Genomic DNA, 14,803 nt, shown 5'->3' with positions numbered 1-14,803 from the left:
CCTGCTTGCCAGCTTGGCTCGTGGCCAGCGTGGAAACTTCCTGATGCCCCAAATCAATCATCCCCCGGCCCTAGAAACACCTCAAAGGTGAGGCCCTCTGAGCTCACCTCCCCTGGGGCCTCTCGGACCTCCCAAACTCCCAGGTTTGGGGTTTTCAAAGGGTTTTGCTGCTTGCAACCCCCTAAAACATCTCCAGGTTCCTCCAGGTGCCTGGTGGGAATCCCAAAAGGGTTTCCCCTTTTTCTAATCCCAAAAGGATTTCCCTTTTCCAGTCCCTAAAGGATTTCCCATTTTCCAATCCCTAAAGGATTTCCCATTTTCCAGTCCCTAAAGGTTTCCCATTTTCCAATCCCAAAAGGATTTCCCCTTTTCCAATCCCTAAAAGATTTCCCTTTTCCTAATCCCTAAAGGATTTCCCTTTTCCTAATCCCTAAAGGATTTCCCCTTTTCCAATCCCAAAAAGATTTCCCTTTTTCCAGCCCCTAAAGAGTTTCCCCTTCTCCAATCCCAAAAGGGGATTTGATTTATTTCATAATTGAATCATCATTTCAGGGGAGCCCATGGAATAATTCTTTTCAAAGGATTAAGTGCTTCTAAACCCCTTTATTTTTATTTTTTTTTTGCACCCACCCCTTTTGTGTGCCATGGTAAGGCTGGCACGGAATGAGGGCAACAACTGGCAGCCCCCCAGCTGGACAGATGGACAGATGGACACCATTCCCACACGTTTTGGGATGGAAAACCAGGAGCTCAGCTGGACCCACGAGGTTTTTCCTACTTGGGGACCCCTCAGGATCTCCCCACGCCCCAAACGCAGCACCCCACACACCTCGCCCCTCCCGCAGCTCTGGGAATTCCATCACCCACCTTCCCCAGGGAATGAAATCCCTTCCAGGGGAGCAGCTGGAGAGGGACAGGGGCTGCCTCGGGCCACTGTTGACAAGGAGCCTTTTTTTTTTTCCTGCCGTGAAACCTTTAAAATGTTGTGTCAACACGGAAGGGCTGTTTATGTTTCACCAGCCGGGAAAGTTCCCATTGACTCCGGGCTCCTTCCTCCCCCACACCGTTATTTTCTGTTATTTGCTTCCCTGGGAATTTCTTTTTTTTTTTTTTTTTTTCACCCAAGGGCAGGAGAGAAGAGGAGAAGATGGAGCTGTTGGGATTTGGGGTTTGCTGAGCTGAGCTGGGGGTTCTGGAGGGGTTTGGGCACCTACACCCCACTCCCAGCCCTCTCCCTGTGCCCATCCCAAAGAGCAGAGCAGCGACCTGGGATCATTTCCCATCCTCACCCTGAGAATTTCACAGGAAATAGGAGACGTGGGCTGCACCCTCAGCCCCCAAACCCTAAAGGGACTTGGTGGAACATTCCCATTAAACACCATAGGAGATTCCCATTAAACCCCATGGGGACATTCCCATATTCCCATTAAACCCCATAGGAGATTCCCGTTAAACCCCGTGGGGCATTCCCATATTCCCATTAAACCTTGTGGGACATTCCCATATTCCCATTAAACCCCATGGGACATTCCCATATTCCCATTAAACCCCACAGGGCATTCCCATTAAACCCCATGGGGCATTCCCATATTCTCATTAAACCCCATGGGGACATTCCCATATTCCCAATCCCACCTGGACCAACATCCCAGAGAGGATGGGACAGGTTCCCCCCCCAGCCCCTCTGAGCCCCTCCCCCGATGGGGGCACAGCTGCTCCCAGTGCCACCCCCAGCACGGGCAGCCCCGAGTGTCCCCAAAGCCACCAGCCCCTCAGGGTCACCCCCTGACCCCGAGAGGACCCCGAGAGGGCCCTGGAGGGAGGCGTTTATGGGGACCCAGCGACCCCCGAGGTCCCCAAAGCCATTGCAGGGCTGGGAGGGGACAGGAGGAGCGGTCCCCGGACTGGACGGGGACACAATTCCCAGCGGGGCCGGGGACCCGCGCGACGGAGCCAAAAGAGAGGGAGCGGGAGCTTTGTTGGGGTCGCCATGGCAACAGCCGGGCCGGCCCGGGCCGACTTTCACTTTCCTTTCCTTCCTCGCCCGCCCCGGTGGCCCCGGGGCTGGTGGCCGTCCCCCAGTGCCACCAGCACTGCTGGGCACCCCCTGGACCTCCTGGGCATCCTCAGGACCTGCTGGGCACTCCCAGGATCTGCTGGGTATCCTCAGGACCTGCTGGGCATCCTCAACACCGACTGGGCATCACCAGGACCTGCTGGACATCTCCAGGACTTTCTGGACACCGCCAGAACCCACTGGACACTCCCAGGACCTCCTGGCCATCTTCAGGACCTCCTGGGCACCCCCAGGACTTTCTCGACACCCCAGAACCTGCTGGGCATCCCCAAGGCACGAGGTGCCAGGTGGGAACGAGGGCACAGCCACTGTCCCTGTCCCTGCCCTGCTCCCACCTGGCCGCCCCCGGGGTTGGCTCCCATCGCTGCCGCAGCTTTCCCGGAGCCTCCCCCGGCAGAGGAAGCCGGGACAATGGCTGGGGGGGCCGGAGAGCCGCAGGGCAGCGGTGCCGGAGCAGGGGACACGCAGGGCAAAGGCTCGGCCGGCGCTCGCCTTCCTTTTCCCAGCCCCGCTCCCTGCCCGAGCCCTCGGGGCCGGCGGAGCGCGGGACCAACGGGGCTGGGTCGGGGAGGGACCTCGGAACCGGCCCGGGGCAAAGCCGGGACAGCAAAACCGCGACAGCAAAGCCGGGACAGCAAAGCTGGGACAGCAAACCCAGCCTGTGGAAATCCCGGGTTGATGCAGTGAAGGCGCTGCCACTGCCCACGAGCTCACTGCCACCCACCCCCAAGCGCCAGCAGCCGGCCTGGCGGCACTGGCCACATTCCAGCACCCCAAATCCACCTTCCAGCACCCCAAATCCACCTTCCAGCACCCCAAATCCACCTTCCAGCAGCCCAAATCAACCATCCAGCACCCTATTCCCACCTTCCAGCACCCCAATCCCACCTTCCAGCAGCCCAGTTCCAGTCGGACTCCAGGCTCATCCCCACACTGCCCACCCTGGAGGTCCCCACCGTGTGTCCCCCGAGTGTGACACCGCTTGTGCCAACCCTCCTGGGGACATCCAGCTGCAATCAGGGATCCTCTGATGGGGGGGGACTCAATTCCCGACCTGCTATTCACCCGGGCGGTTCGGGTTGTCCCTGTCCCCGGCACGGGGGGCCAGGCCAGCTCAGCCACACACCGCGGCAGTGCCACCGCGGGGGTTGTGTGGCACAGCCAGCCTGGCACTGTCCCCACCGCGTCCCAGCCGTGCCCAGGCCGCGGGGCTGGGGCGGCAGCGGGGCACGGAGGGGGTGACGCTGAGCTGGGAGGGACACAGGGACAGCGGGAGGGACACAGGGACAGCGGGAGGGACAGAGGGGACGGCCGGACCACACAGCGGGCCCGGGGGGCAGCGGGGCCGCGCTGAGCCTCGACCTCCCCCGGGGCCCGAGCCCGGCGCTGCCGCTTCAAAGGCGACACCGAGGCTGTCCCAGGGCTGTCACCCTCCGCCAGCCCGGCTCCGGCGGGGACCCGGTGCCACCCAGCCCCACAGAGGGGCTTTTCTTGTCCCCCCGCCTTTGTTTTCTATTTAGTGCTTTTGTTCCCCCCTCTTTGGGGCTTTGTTCCAGCTCGTCCTTTGTTCCGACGCCTTTGGTTTCTCTTCCCTTTGATGCTTTGTCACTCCCTTCATCTTGGTGCTTTTCTTTCCCCGGTTTTTTTAGGTTTTTTGGTTTGTGTTTTTTTTGTTGTTGGTCCTTTTTTTTTTTTTTTTTTAAGCCGGCTCTTTGGTTTTGGGGGGATTTTATTGGGGTTTTTTGGTTGTTTTTTCTCTCCTGGCCGCTCCGCTCTTGGCATTTTTCTCCTTTCTCCTGCCTCGTCCACTCTCGGGTCACATGGACGCGGCCCGGATTGTCTCCAAATCCCCATTTGTCTTGTTTTGGTGCCTGCATTTCCCTGCCTTTATGTCCTTTTTCTTAAGAGACTCTCAGCGATTTCTTCTCCCGGCCGCGGGGAGAGCGGAGGGGGGGTCGGGGCTTAATTAATTAGCGAGTGTAATCTTGAGCTGCGGGATGTTCGGAGCATCATTACGGCTGTCATTAGGGTGTTAAGGGTTAGCGAGGATTTAAATACCAGCTAATTGCAGCCAAGAGCTCCCGACTCCGCCAAAAAAAATTCCAGCGGGATGAGCCGGGCTTGGGTTTTGGGGAGAATTGGGAGAAATTCCCGACAGGGAGGATAAGAAACAGGAGGGGGAAAAGGGTGAAAAATCGTCACTTGAGAGGTGTTCAGTGTCACTTTGGGCACTCCCTGGCACGGCAGAACCAGCCCAGGATGCCAGGGCAGGATGGAGAGGGTTAAAGCCCTGGGGGTGGTGATTTTTCCCCGTTCCCATCACCCAGGGAACCCTTTGGATACGGAAATTCGGCCGGAATTCGGCCGGACGAGCTCGGGCGGCACACGGGGCTGCTGCTGCGGCGGTGCCACGGAGGGGACAAGGATTTAATGTCACAACCGTCCCCGAGGCTCGCCCCGGCTCGGGGCACGTGCGGAGTCCGCCGCAAGATCAGATACCGGGATTCGGGAGCCGTTTTCTCCCCGAGCGACTCCGCTTTGATTTGAGAGCCCCAAATCCCCCCCTGGCACCCCCGCGCCCTCAAGCTCTGCTCGCAGCGGGCAGGGATGGGCACGGTGGCACCGCCGAGGTGTCGCATCACCCCCAAACCGAGCTCGGGGTCCTTTTTCAGGCGCCCCAAACCCCCCCGTGCCGCAGGTTTCGAGCAGCTGGCGCTGCTCCCCAGCTGCCGAGGGGAGGAAACAGCCAAAATAGCAACAGGATGTGCCCCCAGATAAGGTGATCGATATCAGAAAGCGCCGCTTTTTCAAGGCAGAGCCGAGCCCAGCTGCTCGAACAGGAGATTTGTCCCCGATAGGGGCGGCCCCGGTTTCTCGACACCCCAATTTTTCCTGTCCCCGCTGATTTTCGGTAACCCGGTGACGTCCTCGGGGTTTTGGAGGGGTTGGTGTGGGAGGAGGGGGCGGATTTCGGGTGGGGAGAAGGGCAGGAGGATCCCGGGAGCTGCAGGGAGGGGCGGCTGATTTGTGGGATGTCCTAAAGGAGGGATTGGAGTGGATCTGGGTGCTGCTAACATCCCAAAAAGTGCTGGAGGGGGGGGTAACCGTGATTCCTGGGGGACAGCTGGGAAGGTTCCAGAAGAGGATTTTTTGGGATGCCACCTTCATGATCCCATAAATCAGCGAAGGCACAGCCGGAGTTCTCCATCGGTGAGGAATTCCAGGGAATGGGCACACGCAGGAGGGCACAGAGCAGCCCCAAACAGCCCCTGCCGGCCCCAATCCCACAGGGAAAACCGGGAGCCGTGGCTCCGGGAGTGCCAAAAGCTGAGCAGGACATCCCCAGGGACATCCTCGGAGACATCTCCGGGGACATCCCCACCCCTCCTGCTCTAGCACGGCCCAGCCGTGCCCTGCACATTGTCACCCCAAAACTGTGCCACCGCCATGTGTCACCGGGCCCGGGTGACTCCTCCGCGGCCGAGGGGTGCCAGGGAGCCGTGCCAGCCGCTCCTGGCCCTGCCAGCACCGTCAGAGGTTAAAAAACTACAAAAGGAGACGCAAAACCCATCCTGCAGGTCTGCCCGGTCCCGCGGCTCTTCAAATGCAAACTCCGAGCCCATAAAACCCGTCCTAAAAACTCCGGATTGTCCATCCTAAAACCCTGGACTATCCATCCTAAAACTCCGGATTGTCCATCATCAAACCCTTATTGTCCATCCTAAAACCCCGGATTGTCCATCCTAAAAACTCCAGATTGTCCATCCTAAAATCCTGTACTATCCATCCTAAAACTCCGGATTGTCCATCCTCAAACCCTGATTGTCCATCCTAAAACTCCAGATTGTCCATCCTAAAACCCCGGATTGTCCATCCTAAAAACTCCAGATTGTCCATCCTAAAACCCTGGACTATCCATCCTAAAACTCCGGATTGTCCATCCTCAAACCCTGATTGTCCATCCTAAAACTCCAGATTGTCCATCCCAAAACCCCGGGTTGTCCATCCCAAAACCCCCGCGGCTCCCGCTGCGCCTTGGCCCAGCCTGGTGGCACCTCCTGATGCCACCCCCTGCCCTGGCATTGTCACCAGATCACCCTCAGCTCGCTCTGCCGCGTCCTCCAAAAAGGGCGGAACCTGTTTTTATGGCAGAGCTGGCACCGGGAAGGCTAAAAAAAAAAAAAAAAAAAAGCCAAAAAAACCTCCCCTGATCTCTGTATCTGCAGCCATGCAAGGAATATTGTTCAGCGCAGCACAAAAGCATCCCTGAAAATAGAAGCGCCAGGGCCAGGCCTGCCAGTGGCTGTGTGAGATAACGTCTACTTGCAAACAGTGTGTCTTTGTGCCGCTGTCACTGTCCCCATTGTTCAGGAGCCTATTGCCTCGGGGATATTGTTCCCTCCTTTTGTCTCAGCCCGGCTCCTTTTTGTTTGACTTTACTTTACCATTTCATTCCTCTCCTTTGTGCCGCCGTTCTTGCTTTTGTCTCTCTCTCTCTCTCTCTCTCTCTCTCTGCCTTTTCTCTCGCTGATTTGTATTTAGCGATTGTTCCCGGCTCGCTGCGAGCACAAAGTGCTCCGGGCTCTTTTCTCACTCCATTCATTCCACATTCAGGTGCGTTTGTTTGCCCGTAGGTAACGGCAGGAGCGGATTTGGGGGGAGATTTGCGGTTTTAGGGGGTCCTGGAAGCCTGCAAAGGGAGCTGGAGGCTGCTGGTGGCCTTTGGGGACAGCCAGGTCCCCGTGTCCCCCATCCCCGCACCAAAAAAGCAACGGGAAAAGGACAAATGAGACCCCAGGTGGCCCCAGAGGAGCGGCCGAGGATGCTGGCAGGGATACGGGGGTGGCACCGGAGAGGTGACCGGGCCCGGTGCCAGCTGGGCCGATCCCAGAGCGGATCCGAGCCCGGCCGAGCAGTCCCGACCCTGAACTGGCGATCCCGGCTCCGCCAGCCCTGGATCTGCACCACGCCCGGGTTTTGGGAGCCCCTGGAGAGCATTCCACGGCCTCACCCTGCGCTGCACCGCGGCTGTGCCCTCCCGGAGCGACCCTCGGGGTGGCACCACCCACCCCCCGCTGCCACCCCCCGGTGTCCCCAGCTGGGATTCACCCTCGGCAGCACGGGGACAGCGGGTGGATCCTCGGCGGTGGCTGGAGGTGGCCTGGGGACATCTGGGGAGCGGCTCCGAGGCTCCCGGGGTGCACGGAGGATGGGGGCACCTCCTGTCCCCCAGGCCCTGCCGCCTCCTGCCCGGACCTGCCGGCTGCAGGGCGGGCTCGTTCCCAGCGCCACGAGGAGGAGGAGGAGGGTTCGGATTCCCCAGGAATCCTTCAGGGCGAGCTGACAAGTGGCCACCCCCGGAGACAACAAAGCCCCGCTGTTCTCCGGGCACGGCCCGCGTGACCCGACGGGATTTTTCCATCCCCTCCCCGCCACCGAAACCCGGGGGATCCAAGGGAAACCTTCCTCCTCCTTTACCGGGCACACCCCACGCGAAGCGGGAGAGGCCGCGGGGACCCCCCCAGACTCACCCCGGGAGCGAGGGACGGAGCGGGACGAGGGGACAGCGAGCGGCGAGCGCGGTGGCTCCGCGGGGCCAGCGGGAGCCCCCGGGCCCGGGCGGTCCCGGGGCCGCGGGGGGGGCGTGCCTGGGAATGGAGGGAGCGGACTGAGGGCCATTGTCTCATTGTTCGGGCTTCAAAGGACAATGGGCCATTGTTGTCCCCGGGGATGCCATTGTTTGCTTTCCCTGCAGATCCCGGCCGCGCACGGAGCTTTCCCGAGGGCCGGCTCCGTGTGTGGGACGCTCCAGAACAACGAGGCAGGAATGTTTCTTTCCTTCCCCACGCTCGGCTTTTTTATTTTATTTTTTTTTTTTTTTTGCACGGTTGTGCCATCCTGAAAAGGCACGGCCAGAGGGGATGGGACCACCCAGAGACCCCCCGGACCCCGCAGGGATGGGCTGAGAGCGGGGGGTTCATCCTTCATCCCCCCCTCCCTCCATCCCTGCACATTCCAGGGTGAGGGCACAAAACCCAGCCGTGACGAAGCCGCTTCTGCCTCCAGGAGCATCCACCCGGCAATATCCCGGTTTTCCATCCCGCGGATCCCCCAGATCTGTCCAGGCACGGCAGGGTTTGGCTCCTGCAGCGCCCGGGAAAAGCTCCCTGGAACCGAAAAGCGCTCGGGAAGGGACGGCCCGGCCCGAAGCGCTCCTGGTGCGGATTCCCGGGGGTGATCCCTCTGGGAAATTCAACCGAGAGGCCGAGGAAAGGCTGGGGGAGGGGGAAGGAGCAGAATTCCGGGAGCAGGGGAAAGAGCGGAATTCCAGCCCCTCCGCAGCCCGAGGCGGGCCGGCGGATGGATGGAGGAGGAAAGGGACCCGCTGTGCTCAGGGACACCGTCTGCCAACAGTCGGGAAAGGCAGGAGGAACTCCGGCCGGGAGCCCGGGAGGAGCCGCGGGATGAACCCCGGGAGAGCCCCGGGAGCGCTCCGGGCTGGCACTGGGGGAGAAGGGGACGCTGCCCCGGCAGGAATCAGCCTGGCCGCGGTTCCTCCCCTCCCCAAGGCTGCGACCACCCTCGGGATGAAGCCTTGGAGCGACCCCAGCCCGGCTGGAAGAGCCCCCGAACTCCCCGAACTCCCCCCGGGGCTGAGGAGACCGCAAACTCGGGCTCAGCCGCTCCAGAGCTTTGTCCCCACGTGTCCCCGGGGGGTCACCCGGGCCCCTGGGGGGTTCCTGGGTCTCCGTCCCCTCCAGCCACCAACCCGGGGAGGTGACAGTGGCTGGGGACACGGGGACATGGCAGTGTCTAGGGACAGGGGGAGGTGACACAAACCCGGGGTGGTGGCAGTGACTGGGGACAGACAGAGGTGACAAACCGGTCCGAGGTCCTTTACCAGTCCCCAGAAGTGATTTGCACACCTGCGGCGTGACACACCCACCCTCAGTGCCCCCAATTTCCTCTCCCACCTCTGCTCTGCCTTTATCTCATCCCCCTTATCTCATCAGCCCTGCTGATAAGGGCTCGTGGCTGATGGGGCCCCCAAACGGAATTTTGGGGCCAGCTGTCCCCAGACCCGTCTGTGGGGCCCCGCTGCCGTCACCGCCCCCAAATCGGGGCTCCCCTCCCTCCCTCCTGCAGGGCCCCGAGCGGCTCCGGGCTCTCTGCGGGGTGACAAAAAAGGGTCGGGAAAAAAGGAGCCCCCCAGGAACCCCGGCCCTGCTCCTCCTCCTCCCGATCCCCGGAACTCCGGCCGGGATTGGGGTCGGGGAGAGCCGGGATTGGGGTCGGGAATTCCGGCCGGGATCGGGCAGAGCCGAGCCGGGACTGGGGTCGGGAATTCCGGCCAGGATCGGGCAGAGCAGAGCCGGGATTGGGGTCGGGAATTCCGGCCAGGATCGCGCAGAGCCGAGCCGGGATTGGGGTCGGGAATCCCGGCTGGGACTGGGATCAAGCAGAGCCGGAATCGGGGAGAGCCGAGCCGGGATTGGGGTCGGGAATTCCAGCCGGGATCGGGCAGAGCCGAGCCCGCAGCTCCCCCTTCTGTCCGGAGCCCTCCGCAAGTTTTTTCCCCTTCTGGCAGGAATTTGGGATGCTCCCGGCAGAATTTCCACACAATTCCCGAAGCTCAGGAAAGGAATTCCAACTGGGATGAAACATCCCCCGGGGGAGATAGAGCCTCGGTTTTGGAGAGGAGTGGGAAAGGATTTCTTGAGCAAAAGGAATTTGATTTTGCGACAAAGAAATCAGTTTTGGGGGAATAAAAAGGATTATTTTTGGGATAAAGAGGTTCATTATTGAGGAAAGGGACTGGTTTGGGAAAAGGATTTTTTGGGGGAAAAGAAATTCGTTTTGGGAAGAGGAGATTGATTTTGAGGGGAAAAAAAAAAGATTATTTTTAGGAATAAGGGATTTTTTTGTGGGGAAGAAGGGAGTCGTTTCAGGAAAAAGGGATTTGGTTTGGGTAGAAGGGATTGGTTACGGGATAAAGGGATTTTTTATGGAAAGGGATTTGTTAGGGGAAAGTAAGGATTATTTCTGGGAAGAAGGGATGGGTTTTAGGAAGATGGGATTGATTTGGGGAAGAGGGGATTGTTTTTGGGATAAAGGGCTTGGTCTGGTAAAACCCGAATCCACAGATCCAACCCCACGGGGAAAAAAACCCCTTGAAATAATTTTCCCCCACTCTGAGACTGAAACCCCATTCCCAGATTTTGTTAAAAAAACCCGTTTTATTCCCCAGAGAAAATCCCAAACTACAAAACACGATTCCCAGCAGAGCTGAGGGGTTCCCCCCGTGGCTCATCCCGTTTTTGCAGAGTTCCCAGTGCCATTCCCAGCTGGAGCTGCCTGCTCCTAGCTGGAGACGCTCTGCAGGAGGGTGATGTTGTCCCCCTTCAGCATGATCCGACCTGGAACCCAACGGGAGCGGGAATGGGGGGGAGCTCTGGGGTGGGAGCGCCCCAAACCCGCCCGGCCCCACAGCTGGAGCCCAGAACCACAGCTGGATTCCAACTCCAAAACCTGGAGCCCGGAACCACAGCTGGATTCCAACCCCAAAACCTGGAGCCCAGAACCACAACTGGAGACTGGAACCACAGCTGGATTCCAACCCCAAAACCTGGAGCCCAGAACCACAGCTGGATTCCAACCCCAAAACCTGGAGCCCAGAACCACAGCTGGAGCCCAGAACCACAGCTGGATTCCAACCCCAAAACCTGGAGCCCAGAACCACAGCTGGATTCCAACCCCAAAACCTGGAGCCCAATTCCACAGCTGGAGACTGGAACCACAGCTGGATTCCAACCCCAAAACCTGGAGCCCAGAACCACAGCTGGATTCCAACCCCAAAACCTGGAGCCCAGAACCACAGCTGGAGCCCGGAACCACAGCTGGATTCCAACCCCAAAACCTGGAGACCAGAACCACAGCTGGAGCCCGGAACCACAGCTGGATTCCAACCCCAAAACCTGGAGCCCAGAACCACAGCTGAAGACTGGAACCACAGCTGGATTCCAACCCCAAATCCTGGATCCCAATCCCACAGCTGGATTCCAACCCCAAAACCTGGAGCCCAGAACCACAGCTGGAGACTGGAACCACAGCTGGAGCCCAGAACCACAGCTGGAGCCTGGAACCACAGCTGGAGCCCGGAACCACAGCTGGAGCCCAGAACCACAGCTGGATTCCAACCCCAAAACCTGGATCCCAATCCCACAGCTGGAGCCCAACCCCAAAACCTGGATCCCAATCCCACAGCTGGAGCCCAGAAACCACAGCTGGAGCCCAACCCCAAAACCTGGATCCCAATCCCACAGCTGGAGCCCAGAACCACAGCTGGATTCCAACTCCAAAACCTGGATCCCAATCCCACAGATGGATCCCAACCCCAAAACCTGGATCCCAATCCCACAGCTGGAGCCCAGAACCACAGCTGGATCCCAATCCCAAAGCCTGGATCCCAGCCCTAGAGCTGGATTCCAACCCCACAACTGGAGCCCCATCCCACAGCTGGATCCTGGCCCAAAAACCTGGATCCCAATCCCACAGCTGGACTCCAATTCCAAAACCTGGATCCTGGCCCCAAAACCTGAAGCCCAATCCCACAGATGGATTCCAACCCCACAACTGAAGCCCCATCCCACAGCTGGAGCCCAGCCCCAAAACCTGGGGCCTGGCCCTACAGCTGGATTCCAATCCCAAAACCTGGATCCCAGTCCCACAGCTGGAACCCAGCCCCAAAACCTGGATTCCAATCCCAAACCCTGGATTCAAGGTCCCACATCCAGGTTCCAGGATCCCACATCTGGATTTTAGGGTCCCACACCTGAATTCCAGGTCCCCCCCCACCATTCAGGACCCCAGCCCTGGATTCCAGGTCCCACCCCGTATTCCAGGCTGCCCCTCCCCCCTGCCCTACCCAGCTGCTTCCTGGATTTGGTTTTGGAGTGAATTTCCTCAGCATCATCCAGCACCAGGTTCATGTACTCATCAAAGCCCTGCAGGAGCAGCACCAACCTCAGTGAAACCTCAAGAAATCCCCCAAACCCTAAAACACGCCCCAAAACCCCAACCCCCCCAAGAAACCCCAATAAACCCACCCCAAAAAATCAAAAAAACTCAAAAAAACAAAAAACACCAAAACCCCCAAAAAATCAAAAAACCCCAAAAAACTCCAAAAGAACCCCAAAACACTCAAAAAACAAAAAAACCCAACCCCCCCCAAAATATCACAAAAGACCACCCAAAAACTCCAAAATACCCCTAAAAAACCCCAAAAAGCAAAAAAAAAAAAAACCCAAACAAAAAAAAAACCAAACTCCCAAAAAAACCCCAAACTCCCAAAAAAATCAAACTCCCAAAAAAATCCAAACTACAAAAAAAAACCAAAAACACCACGAAATACACAACAAAAAAACCCTCAAAAAACTCAAAAAAACCCCAAACCCCCTAAAAAAGTACAAAAAACCCCAACCCCCCCTCCCTAAAAAACCACAAAATACAAAACAAAAAAACCCTCAAAAAAATTAAAAATACCCCCAAAACCTCTAAAAAAAAATCTAAAAAACCCCAATCCCCCTCCCCCAAAAACTCCAAAACCCCCAAACCCTGCAATTGCCAGGAGGAGAACAAGGCAGCAAGGGGTTCAGGGGAGGGGAGAAGGCAGAGGGGTGACCCCAGAGCAGGGGGGGGGGTGACAAGGGGACAGTGGCACTCACAATGATGCAGCCCTCGATCCTCATGTTCACCTGCTCGTAGAGCCACACCTGGATCCTGGATCTCTGCAAGGCACCAGAAACACCTCTGGGAGGGGCCCCTGGGGGGCTCAGGGTCCATCCCCACCCCCAAATCAGGGGGAGTTCCCTGGGAATGTCCTGTGGGATGACAGGGGGGAGGAGCAGCAGGGGCTGCTCTGATGTTCGGGTGGATTAAGTGGAAAAAATGGGGTTTAAATGGGTTAAAACGGGGTTTAAATGGGTTAAAACGGGGTTTAAATGGGGTTTTGGGAAGAAATTGCTCTCTGAGAGGGGCTGGGATGGGATTCCCAGAGGAGCTGTGGCTGCTCCATCCCTGGCAGTGTCCCAGGCCAGGTTGGACAGTGGATAAAAAGATTTATAAAATGGATAAAAAGAGTAAAATGATAAAATGGATAAAAAGATACAATGGTTAAAATGTTTAAAAAGGATAAAATGGCACCCCTTGCCCTGCCACGGCAAGGCTGGGAATGGGATGATCCTTAGGATCTTCCAACCCAAACCATTACATAATTCCATAAAAAAAATCCCACTTTAGGGCTCCAGACTCATTCCCAGCCTGCAAATTCCCACAGAATCCGTGGCTGCCCCATCCCTGGCGTGTCCCAGGCCGGGCTGGAGCAGCCTGGCCCAGGGGAAGGTGTCGCTGCCATGGCAGGGCTGGCACCGGGTGGCATTTGGGCGGTGTTGCACTCACGTTTTGCAGGTAGCGGAAGATCAGGTTCTGGAGACGAGCGTTAAGGGCAGAGCACAGCAGAGCCGGGAGCCCCGGGGCACGGCCGGGACGGGACCCGAACCCCTGAGGGGACCCGAACCCCTGAGGGGGCCCCGCGGGTGAGGCCGTAACCCCGCCATGGAACCCGCCCGCCCCGCTCCCTTCCCGCCCTCGCTCCCCGCGCTCCCCCGGCACCCTGAGCGCTGGCGGCAGGATACGATGGGCTGCACCATCACCTTCTGCACCTTCTGGCCCTGCCCGCGGTACGCCATGGCTGCGCGGGGCCGCTGGGCGCTGTGAGACAGCGGCGGAACGAGAGCGGCACCGTGAGGGGATGGGAGCGCGGGGCACTGTGGGATAGCGGCGGAACAGGATGGGGAACACGGGGCACTGTGGGATAGCGGCGGTGTGAGGGGATGGCGGAGCGCGGGGCACTGTGGGATAGCGGCGGAACAGGATGGGGAACACGGGGCACTGTGGGATAGCGGCGGTGTGAGGGGATGGAGGAGCGCGGGGTACTGTGGGATAGCGGCGGTGTGAGGGGATGGCGGAGCGCGGGGTACTGTGGGATAGCGGCGGAACAGGATGGGGAAAACGGGGCACTGTGGGATAGCGGCGGTGTGAGGGGATGGAGGAGCGCGGGGCGCTGTGGGATAGCGGCGGAACAGGATGGGGAACACGGGGCACTGTGGGATAGCGGCGGAACGAGAGCGGCACCGTGAGGAGATGGAGGAGCGCGGGGCACTGGGATAGTGGCGGTGTGAAGGGACGGGAGCGGCACCGCCCGGGGCACTGTGGGATAATGGCGGAACTAGATCGGGAACACGGGGCACTGCGGGATAGCGGCGGTGTGAGGGGACGGGAGCGCGGGGCACTGTGGGATAGTGGCGGAACAGGATGGGGAGCGCGGGGTACTGTGGGAGAGCGGCGGTGTGAGGGAAGAGAGGCGCGCGGGGCACTGTGGGATAGCGGCAGTGTGAGGGGACGGGAGCGCGGGGTACTGTGGGATAGCGGCGGTGTGAGGGCGTCCTTTTACTTTTTTATAATTATTTTTAGGAATTTTTTTTGCTGTTAGTAGGGCGTTTTCTTGGTCATATTAGTTTGTGGGATTTTTGGGGGTTTTTTAATGCTATTATTTTATTTGGTTTTAATAATCACAATTCATCGAAAAAAAAAAAACTTAAAATGTTCCCGTGGCTCAGAGCTACAGCAGAGCTAAAACACCCAGTACCCTAAAACAAACAGTACCCT

At 58.7% G+C, this 14,803-nt stretch overlaps 2 protein-coding genes across 3 annotated transcripts in view; both read right to left on the bottom strand.

The window, feature by feature from the left end:
* Nucleotides 1-7,724, bottom strand: part of SOX13 (SRY-box transcription factor 13) — a 38,158-nt gene extending 30,434 nt beyond the window's left edge. The window contains exon 1 of the mRNA XM_059867662.1: nucleotides 7,609-7,724. The gene's annotated coding sequence lies outside the window, so the exon portion shown is untranslated. The remainder of the gene's footprint in view (nucleotides 1-7,608) is intronic.
* A 2,570-nt stretch (nucleotides 7,725-10,294) lies between these two features.
* SNRPE (small nuclear ribonucleoprotein polypeptide E) lies at nucleotides 10,295-13,919 on the bottom strand. Of its 2 annotated transcripts, XM_059867658.1 has the most exons (5): nucleotides 13,771-13,919; nucleotides 13,535-13,561; nucleotides 12,802-12,864; nucleotides 12,003-12,081; nucleotides 10,295-10,494 (listed from the first exon to the last, which is right to left on the bottom strand). In XM_059867658.1, the coding sequence occupies exons 1-5, from the start codon at nucleotides 13,822-13,824 to the stop codon at nucleotides 10,439-10,441; spliced, it is 279 nt and encodes a 92-aa protein (XP_059723641.1). In that variant the 5' UTR covers nucleotides 13,825-13,919; the 3' UTR covers nucleotides 10,295-10,438. The 2 variants fall into 2 exon arrangements, with proteins under 2 accessions (XP_059723641.1, XP_059723642.1); XM_059867659.1 differs by lacking the exon at nucleotides 13,535-13,561 and having other exon boundaries at nucleotides 13,789-13,919.
* Nucleotides 13,920-14,803: the final 884 nt, after the last annotated feature.

This window comes from Haemorhous mexicanus, chromosome 25 (genome assembly GCF_027477595.1).
Source record: "Haemorhous mexicanus isolate bHaeMex1 chromosome 25, bHaeMex1.pri, whole genome shotgun sequence".
Taxonomy (NCBI): Eukaryota; Metazoa; Chordata; class Aves; order Passeriformes; family Fringillidae; genus Haemorhous; species Haemorhous mexicanus.
Note: the sequence above shows the minus strand (reverse complement) of the source record. Positions and strands in the feature narration are given on the sequence as shown.

Excerpts from the sequence above, each read along its gene's own strand:
- SNRPE (XM_059867658.1), bottom strand. The coding sequence starts at position 13,824 with ATGGCGTACCGCGGGCAGGGCCAGAAGGTGCAGAAGGTGATGGTGCAG. Across the intron at positions 12,865-13,534 it reads TCTTCCGCTACCTGCAAAAC|AGATCCAGGATCCAGGTGTG; the intron begins GTGAGTGCAACA and ends GGTGCCTTGCAG. Across the intron at positions 12,082-12,801 it reads GGATCGAGGGCTGCATCATT|GGCTTTGATGAGTACATGAA; the intron begins GTGAGTGCCACT and ends CTGCTCCTGCAG.